This window comes from Triticum dicoccoides, chromosome 1B (assembly GCF_002162155.2).
Source record: "Triticum dicoccoides isolate Atlit2015 ecotype Zavitan chromosome 1B, WEW_v2.0, whole genome shotgun sequence".
Lineage (NCBI taxonomy): Eukaryota > Viridiplantae > Streptophyta > Magnoliopsida > Poales > Poaceae > Triticum > Triticum dicoccoides.
Genome location: NC_041381.1, coordinates 146,332,275 through 146,341,599, shown reverse-complemented (window position 1 = coordinate 146,341,599; position 9,325 = coordinate 146,332,275). Strand labels below are relative to the sequence as shown.

The 9,325-nt window shown below is 48.0% G+C and overlaps 2 protein-coding genes across 4 annotated transcripts; both read left to right on the top strand.

Moving 5' to 3' along the window:
- The first annotated feature begins 1,547 nt into the window (after positions 1-1,547).
- LOC119324094 (putative TrmH family tRNA/rRNA methyltransferase) lies at positions 1,548-6,434 on the top strand. Of its 3 annotated transcripts, none has more exons than XM_037597847.1 (5): positions 1,548-1,852; positions 1,977-2,081; positions 2,161-2,264; positions 2,975-3,104; positions 5,934-6,119. In XM_037597847.1, the coding sequence occupies exons 1-5, from the start codon at positions 1,613-1,615 to the stop codon at positions 5,982-5,984; spliced, it is 630 nt and encodes a 209-aa protein (XP_037453744.1). In that variant the 5' UTR covers positions 1,548-1,612; the 3' UTR covers positions 5,985-6,119. The 3 variants fall into 3 exon arrangements, with proteins under 3 accessions (XP_037453744.1, XP_037453752.1, XP_037453738.1); XM_037597855.1 differs by having other exon boundaries at positions 1,549-1,852; positions 2,978-3,104; XM_037597841.1 differs by lacking the exon at positions 2,161-2,264 and having other exon boundaries at positions 1,554-1,852; positions 2,978-3,104; positions 5,934-6,434.
- Positions 6,435-7,002: 568 nt separating this feature from the next.
- LOC119302895 (benzyl alcohol O-benzoyltransferase-like) lies at positions 7,003-8,728 on the top strand. Its single transcript, XM_037579949.1, has 2 exons — positions 7,003-7,610; positions 7,686-8,728. Exons 1-2 carry the CDS (start codon positions 7,092-7,094, stop codon positions 8,550-8,552), a joined length of 1,386 nt encoding a protein of 461 aa, XP_037435846.1. The 5' UTR covers positions 7,003-7,091; the 3' UTR covers positions 8,553-8,728.
- The last annotated feature ends 597 nt before the right edge of the window (positions 8,729-9,325 follow it).

Genomic DNA, 9,325 nt, shown 5'->3' with positions numbered 1-9,325 from the left:
ACGAAGAAACCGCCGCTTCATCCATGAGGCAAACATGAAGCGTGAGCATGTCTTCAAGGACGAGCAGGACAAGGACGAGATGTTGGTGTTTCGTCCGGCCGGCAATAACCACGAGGCCAATGGCTCCTGGTTTGTTAGTTTTTAGCTATGTACGTAGATGTAGTTTAAATGGTACATATGGAAATGAGGATTTGGAAATGAATATGGTTATAGTGGCTAAGACATGAGGGGTGATCGACCGCTATCGGCGAACGCGCCCAAACGTGTCCATGAACGTATAAAGACTTAGATTTGTAAACTATGATTGTGGATGCTTTAAGATACGACTGATTTAACCCTAAGTGCATATTCATTTCATGGCTTAACATCTCCTCTCTCGCGCGACCATGGGTTTCTTGCCCTCTGTCTGCCGCTCCGGAGACAGGAGGGTGGGGGAACCCTAGATCTATGCTTTGGTGTTTATATAGGGTGTGGATAGCTAGGTTTTCGGTCGGCGGTGCTGTGGAGGTGGAGGTGCCGCCGGGCGAATAAGGTTGTCGCCGCTCCTTCTCTTTTGTGTCATAATCCTTCGGGGCTGCGCTCGTGGCTTTTGGTGCTCGGAGATGTTCGGGTCTGGCAAGCTTTTGTATCCTCCGGTGGTTGGCGAGGCAATGCCGTCGACCACGCAGGATGGGGATCTTATCCTCCGGCCCCGTCGTCGCTGCATCATCGCCTCTTCCGGCGGCGGTGGGCTTTGCGAGGTAGTGTGTGGAGGTGTTGCTTCGGCGATGTCGCATTCGCATCTGCAGGTTTACCCGAGTTCCTCCTCTTGCTTGGTCGCCAGCGTGCGAGGGAAGGGCTTGGTTCCGGTGCTTACTCGACTTGCGTTGCTCTGTCGTGCTGGTATGCATAGAATGAAGCCGAGGACTTCCTGCGCGTGAAGAATTGGCCGAAGATAAAAAGATCATGCTGGCTTTGGGTGGGAGCAGCGGGGGCGGAGCGGCGACACGTCCTCGGCTCGTGTTGGAGTTTCTACTGTGTTGTCCTCGCATGGACCTGTATGTAATTTTTTTATGTTATGGGGTGCGTTGTACCGCTTTGTTTCCTCCTTAATAGACCTGGGGTCTAATTTGCAAAAATAAAAAACCGACTGATTTATCAACAACTGCACATCAGCACAAGCAGAACCATAGCTCGGCGGTCGGCTGACTCATGGGGCCGGCTTGTCGGTCGAACGCCATCCGAACTGGTACATATGAAATGAGGATTTGAAAATAAGACTATGATTGCAATGGCTAAGATGTGAGGATGGCCGCACGCCATCCGAATGTGTTCGGGAACGTATAAAGTCACGATTTGTAAACTGTGGTTGTGGATACTCTAAGATACGACTGATTTATCAATCACCATACATGCTCTATTTGTCTTTTCACGGGAGCTCTTAATTTAATTTAAGTACAACCATAGCTACAAAATGGATATCAAAATGGATAGCTCGGTGGTCGGCTGACTCGTGGGGCCTGCTTGTCGGCCGAATGGGCAGCTTTCCCCGCATTGCTTACCCTAGCCCGGCCACGTCACTCCCGTCCTTTCCTTTTCTCCTAGTGAGAAAAACACCAGGAAAACGGCGGCCATGGCGGCAGCTGCGGCGGCGAGCGGGGCGACGGCGGCAGTGGAGAGCGTGGTGGTGGTGCACAACGTGGCCAAACGGCACAACGTGGGAACGCTGGCGCGGAGCGCAACGGCCTTCGGCGTGGCGGAGGTGGTGGTGGTCGGCCGCCGCGACGTCAGCGCCTTCGGCAGCCACGGATCCACCTCCCACCTCCGCTTCCGACACTTCACCTCCCTCGCCACCGCCTGCGCCTACCTCAAGGCAATTTGCTCTCCACCTTCGATACACCAAATCCCCCTAACCTCCACGCCCTCCCCCTAAACCCTAAACCCTAGCCCCCTTTTCCGTATCCCCTCTTTACCTTCCTGTGTGCCGTTGCTTGCAGGACGAGAGGGGGTGTGACATTTGCGGCGTGGAGATCACCGACGACGCGCTGCCTGTGACGGCCCACCCGTTCCGCAGGAGCACCGCGTTCCTCTTTGGCAATGAGGTTGGTCGGATTCTCATGTGTCAGTACCGGTTACGAGTGCTGATGGAAATTAGCTAGCCTGGTATGCGATTTTTAACAGGGGCACCCGGATGGGGATTACTCAACTTCATATAGTCGACATATGCAATCACAAATGCGTCATCGCCGTGCATTCAATCACTTTGTACTTTCCATATTGTGCAGGTACCATGTCAGTGTCTGCTGATTGTGTCATTGTTGTAAGAACTAGCTTAACCCAAGTGCAATTTTAGAGGAGAAAATACCTTCCTTGCAGTAGGCTTTCATATTTGATACAAAACTTCATTGGGTATTTGCTTAAAAAATTGTTCGGCTACATGATGTTAACCACATATGCTATTTGATTCCTTTATATAAGACGTGGCGTAAATGCTATTTTCATTTCCCCCTCTCTGAATATTGGACCTTCATATCTGTGCAACTTGAACCTGAATGGATATTAGATCAACCATTATGTAATCACAATGTTTCCTAGTTAATCTATCTGTAGTTGTTGCTGGAGCAGCGTTGTCATCTATGGCATGAAAGTAAGGAATTACGCCCATGCCTCAAGTCAGATGGGTGTATTAACCAGTGGCATGTTTTGCAGGCGCCCTATGAGTCTAAGATCATTTGAATTGATTCATTGTTGTAAACAAATTGTTATCTCAAGACTTAGTATCACAATCCTCCATGGTTCTGGATTAGCATATTTTACTGTTAAATTCAATTTTTTCCAGATGTTAGAAAAATTATTGTGAGTTAGATCTTTCCTGAAGTTTGCTGGACAAGTTTAAAAGCTGAAGTGGACATTGTTCATTTTTGTTAAGAAACACTGGTAGTAACTTGTGTGCCCGCTATTCTAATTAATTCTTTCCAATGTTTGTTGTGTCCAGTAGGGTACAGGACTCTCACAAAAGGAGTGTGAGGTCTGTGACTTCTTCGTCTACATCCCTCAGTATGGTGGCGGAACTGCATCACTCAATGTTACCGTTGCAGCATCAATTGTTCTCCACCACTTCGGGGGTAAGTTCCTATCCTTTGCTTGATGTGAGATGAATTTTTAGCACAGGTCAAGTTATTTGAACAAGAGTTAGGAATTTTTAAAGCCTTCGCTGTGTATTGACTTCACTCTGTTCTAGAACGGAGCATGTAATTTCCATGTTCTGACTCCAAGGGCCAGTTTGCAGTTATTATGCTGTGCTATGGAGTCTAGCTAGTTAGTTCCAGTAAGACTATCCACCTATATTATGGAGTACTATTGATCAGTAATCATAGTGGAATCAAGGGTACAGAGTTGTTACTCTAAAAAAGACACGTTCAAAATAATTGCTGCATAGAAAAAATAAATACATGGAGAAAGGAGATTGAAAAGAATCACAATGAGAAACAGAGCCTAAGTAATCGTGTTATCTATGTTAACCATGTTTGTACAATTCTTGTTGAGTTAGATACTCTATGTGATAAGTTGACATATAGAACAGACAAGGTGTTAATCTCTAAAAACAGCACATATTACATACTTGCATGTTTGATTCAATCTTTTTTAGAGTTTTTCATGTTCACTTGATGCTAAAACCAGAGTGATTTGCACGGTTGCAAATTGCAACACATGTCTCCTATCTTCTGTTACGTTATGTACATGAGCTCTCATCGATACTTTCAATCAAGTGTTCACAGGAACAGTCACAGAACTTCTCTTACATACTGTTAGTTTGTTTTATTTGTATGTTACTCCATTTGACCAAAATATTCTCCAACTAGTACTTGTTTCCTACATCAACAATCTGGACTATTGTGTTACTACTACAAATTATCAGATGCCTAGTTTTGTCTTATCATTCGTGAATCTTGATGTGGAAGTTGATTTTATAAATACACGTACATCCATAATTCTAGCCTGTAAGCTAGTTTCCTGTAAGTTTAGCATTTTCGATGATACTTGTCCTACTCGTACTTTCTTACTAAAAGACTGGTAATGGCAAGGAACCACTGAATCGTTATTTGAATTTTCATATTCAGATAGGCACAGACAGAGGAAAACTTTGTCTAATGTTGTATGTTTACTGGGCTTTTATGGCAGTTAACTTAACAGCAGTACTTTAATTTCTTTGCATATATGTAGAGTTGTAGACTTTGTTCAGTTTATACCTTTTGGGTATTGTATAGCGATCTTCCCTCCAGAATTCGTGTTGCCATTTTTCAGGCGATGCTATTTTTGGTTTAAAGCTGTTTCATGTAATTTTTGGCAGCTGAGGCTTTTGTCCTAATCTCCAAGCTGGTCAGAAACAGTGGATGAAACAGGTGGTTAGTGTTACAAAATGGATACCACCAAGTTATCTACTCCCTCCATTTCTAAAGCAAAAGCCTGTAGATTTTGCCCTAATTCAAACTTTGTAAAGTTTGACCAAGTTCATAGAAAAAATATCAACATGTACAATACCAAATAAATACAATTTGCGTATGTGGAAGATGAGAGATAAACTTTTTTTTTAAAAGTTTAATCAACTTTGAAACCTGGTCATGCAATCCAACTTGTATGAACCAATAGAAACCCAGCTTTCATAAGCTGTATCAGTGACCTCACCAGAAACTCACATGCACCAATGGATGTTGGTAGGTTCCCCAGGAGCATTTCCTTACTGGCTTTAGCACTGTATACTGTATAGAAGCAATAATTGTCATTAGAGATAAATCTAAGCATCTAGCACAAGTACCCTTTCACATTCCAAGGAAGTTTTGGAATTGATCTTGAACATGGAATTTGCGTCGACTATAGGAAGTATCATGAGAAGTACTCCCTCTGTAAATAAATGTAAGAGCGTTTAGATCACTTAGTGATCTAAACGCTATTATGTTTCTTTACGGAGGGAGTAAGTAACAAAGCGTTAGAGCTTTAATTCTGGCGACGGAAGTGATGGGGAAGAATTAGGTCAGGATTGCCCTTTTGGGGCTTGGGCACCACTTCAGTGGTGCGGCCAGGGCAAGAAGCCCTTACTCAGAGGAGTGATTGTGCACGAGGGAAAGAAGGATAAGTACTTCTATTTACCTTGATTGATTTCTGGATCATGTTTCTACCTCGTCATTTAGAGGGTTTGCGGTTGCACAGATTCCCACAAACTGGACAGCAGTGGTTCACCCCCATCAATAGGAACACCAAACTAGGTACCATAGTAGTAACTCCCCCATTAATAGAAAGACTATTCAAACCAAGTCTCTTCCCTGATTTGGACAACTTCTTTTACAAAGTTCAGACTGGTTCATGTACCACAGCTTCTGAACTTGGATGGGGTTGTTGGCAGTGTGACCACCATGCATCTAAGTCTGGCCCCACAGACAATAGACTCTGCACTTGTCTAGTAGGAGTATTTGGTTATATTTGCCAACTACTCCCTCTGTTCCTAAATATAAGTCTTTTTAGAGATTCCACTACGGACTACATATGGAGCAAAATGAGTGAATCTACACTCTAAAATATGTCTATATACTCCCTCCGTTCCTAAATATTGTCTTTTTAGAGATTTCAATATGGACTACATACGGTCCATATTGAAATCTCTAAAAAGACTTATATTTAGGAACAGAGAGAGTAGTTTGTATTAAAATCCCTAGAAAGACTTATATTTAGAAACGGAGGGAGTAGTGGCCAAAACCCTGAAGGTGTCGAACAGGTTGAAGCCTATTGGCAGGGATATGACACAAACAGCTGCCATTGTTGACTCTGAATGTTACATGAGAATCTTACAACTCCTGACTTTTATTGAGCACTCCAGTGTTTCTTGTGCTTGAGTGCTTGTGCCCTTTCTACACTGTGTCATTGTCACCTGATTACTGCTTTTGCTTGCATTTCTGCAGTCTGGGCTGGCTTTCCTGAAAGAGGGCGAGAAGGCAATAAATTTGTGGTAGCTGAGAAACCAAGGGGGCAGTCGAGGGGGCTGTACTGCTCAGATTCAATTGAAGACTTGATTGAAGAGCGCAAGGCACGCAGAGAAAATGCCTGCGATATATTCGAGGAAAATGGAAGTAACCATCCGCAAGAATCAAATGGCCTAGGAATGATGTTTACAGACTAGAGTGTTTATTCGATCTCATATCTGTTTCTAAACAAGCCCCTGGATGATAAGGGCTTGATAAGGTGAATTTGCAATACATAAGACATGATGTGGCGCTCGCGTTTGTACTGTGTTAAAAAAAAACTAAGGGTGGTCAGTTTTTTTTAATATTGTTGTTCCAACAAGGTGGCAGGAGCGAAGGGGAAGGGCAATATTGGGACGGAGGCAGTATGATTTATTCCCTAGTTGTACTAAATCAGCTACGCTTATTTTGGGACTGAAGTAGTATGATTTATGTTCTGTACAAGATTGTTGCGTGCTGCTCAAATTTGTTTTACCTTCTTACTCTACTGAGTTACTCTCTCCGTCCGGAAATACTTATCATCAAAATGAATAAAAAGGGATGTATCTAGATGTATATTAGTTCTAGATACATTATTTTTTATTCATTTTGATGACAAATATTTTCGGACGGAAGGAGTATATTCATTCATTCATCTTTTACGAGTTCCGTCTGCGGACCTCTGAGCGCAGCGAAAGGTCAAAAATTTGCGAGGATGAAATTGTTTGGATGTGGAATATTTTGACGAGGCTAAGCTAATTATAGTTGTGGCTGTGAAAGCACGAGCTGGGAGCATTTGCAGATCCTGGGACTGGGAGGGTGCGCATGCGGATACGGTCAGCTGCAATGTTTGAAGCAGTTTTACTTTCTCCATTATTTTGGTCGAAACTCCTCCATCAAGTCCAAGTAAATCAGACAAATACGGCATAATGTTAGAAGACGAGAGCTCCCAGCCAGGTATCTAGGTTCTCCCCTTTTAACCGAGAACTAGGACGTTTTCCAGCTTTGCTCCAAAATGTCAAGCATTGCATTGTTGGACTTTTCGGATGCTGGACTTTCCGGCTGCGAACAATTCGCACTCTGCACAAGTACTAGTGCTGAGAGTAACTCTTGACGTGTATGGTTTCCAACTTGTTCCAAGATCATCCCGCGCCGGAGTCCAAGGAGCCCGCCCACGCGACCGCCGCCATGGCGACCCTGGCGTTCGCGGTGCGCCGGCGCGAGCCAGAGCTCATCGGCCCGGCCGCGCCGACGCCTCGCGAGACCAAGCGCCTGTCTGAGATCGACGACCAGGACACGCTGCGCGGGCACGTGTCCTTCGCCCTCATCTACCGTGCCCGCGTGATGGATAACGACGACGTCGCGCCGATTCACCCGGCCGGAGTCATCCGGCGCGCGCTCGGCGAGGCGCTGGTGCACTACTACACGCTGGCTGGGCGGCTCAGGGAGGTGGAGGGGCGGAAGCTGGTGGTCGACTGCGGCGGCCAGGGGGTGATGTTCGTCGAGGCCGACGCCGACGTGCGGCTGGTGGAGCTCGAGGCGGCCGGGCTCAGGCCGCCGTTCCCGTGCATGGACCAGCTGCTCTTCGACGTGGAGGGCTCCAGCGGCGTACTCAACTGCCCATTGCTGCTCATCCAGGTATATCTAATGGTGGTTAATTTGCATTTGTTGAATGCATGAGTTAAATATGCACTATTCTATCATGGTCACCAGGTGACTCGGCTGCTCTGCGGCGGCTTCATCTTCGCGCTCCGCCTCAACCACACCATGTGCGACGCCATCGGCATCGCGCAGTTCATGAACGCCGTCGCCGAGCTCGCCCGCGGCCTCCCGGCGCCGACCGTCGCGCCCGCGTGGTCCCGTGAGCTCCTGGAGGCGCGCAGCCCGCCTATGCCGTCGTTCCCGCACCGCGAGTTCGACCTTACTCCGCCGCCGGCGCCGCCGGCCGGCGACATGGTCATGCGGTCCTTCACTTTCGGCCCCGCCGACCTCGCCGCGATCAAGAAGCACCTCCCTCCTCTCGTTCGCGACGAGGCCACCACCTTCGAGGCGCTCGCGGCATACCTCTGGCGCGCCCGCACGGCGGCGCTCGAGGTCCCGCTGGCCGAGGAAGCGCGGCTGGTCATCATCGCCAACTTCCGGGCCTTCGTCGAGCTGGGCCTGCTGGATGGATACTACGGAAACGCGTGCGTGCCCCTGGCGGCGCTAGCCGACGCCGCTGCACTGCGCGGCGGTGGCTCGCTGGCCGACGCGGTGGCGCTGGTGCGGCGCGCGAAGGCTGCGGTGACCGCCGAGTACGTGCGTTCCACGGTCGACGTGCTGGTTCTGCGCGGCCGGCCGTTCTTGGCACTGCAGAACCTGTTCGTCGTGTCCGACAACCGGCACGCTGGGTTCCACCGCGTCGACTTCGGGTGGGGCGAGCCGGTGTACGGCGGCCCGGCTGACACAGTCTTCGGCGTGACCTTCTTCGTCCCCGTCAAGGACCGTGACGGGGAGGACGCGATTGCCGTGCCGATCGTGCTGCCACGGCCGGCCATGGAGCGGTTCGCGGCGGAGATGGAGAGCCTGTGCAAGGCGTAGCGTGTTCTTTTTCCGGGCAAATGGAGAACTTTATTTGATAAAAGCGTTCGCCGAACAGTCTGTCAACAGGCTACTGATCAGGAAATTAGGAGTACAATCGATTAATCGTGCAAGCATGTTTTGCACAAATATGAGCAGGACCATTGTCTGATCTACAATATGAGGAATATCAAAAGAATTGAAACTATCAGTAAGCTCTCCAATCTCTAATAAAATAGGAGCCACGATCGAGCGAGAGTGGTGGCGAGTGGTCCAGAGGTTGGCGACCTCCAGGCAGTCCGTCTCCAAGATGATGTTTGATAAACCTCTCAAGTTTGCGAAGATAACGCCATCGCACACCGCCATTGCCTCAGCTATAAGAGGATCCGTAATTCCGGGGTAGGGTTTGCTCCAGGACCCAGAAAAGAGCTAGGAGAGCGAGCGACACCGCCAGCTCCTCCTTTGCCTTCTTCACGCTTGATAGCAACGTCTGTATTGATCGTTACAAAACCTGAGTCGGGGGGACGCCATCCATGACCCGACAACACTAGGGCTTGCTGGCGGGGTACATCTAAGAGTGCAAGCGCCTCCCTTGTACGGCGTACTGAATTCACCGGATCGAGCCTTTCTTCTCCATGTGTCAGTTTATTCCATGAGTGCCAAATGGCCCACATGACCGAGACTATAACAGCCCGGTCTCTAGAGGTGTACCGCTCATCACATACGATATCCTTGGCCCGTGTTGATGGATGCAGTCTTGGCATATGGAAGTCCAGGAGTTGCTGCGCCTCGTC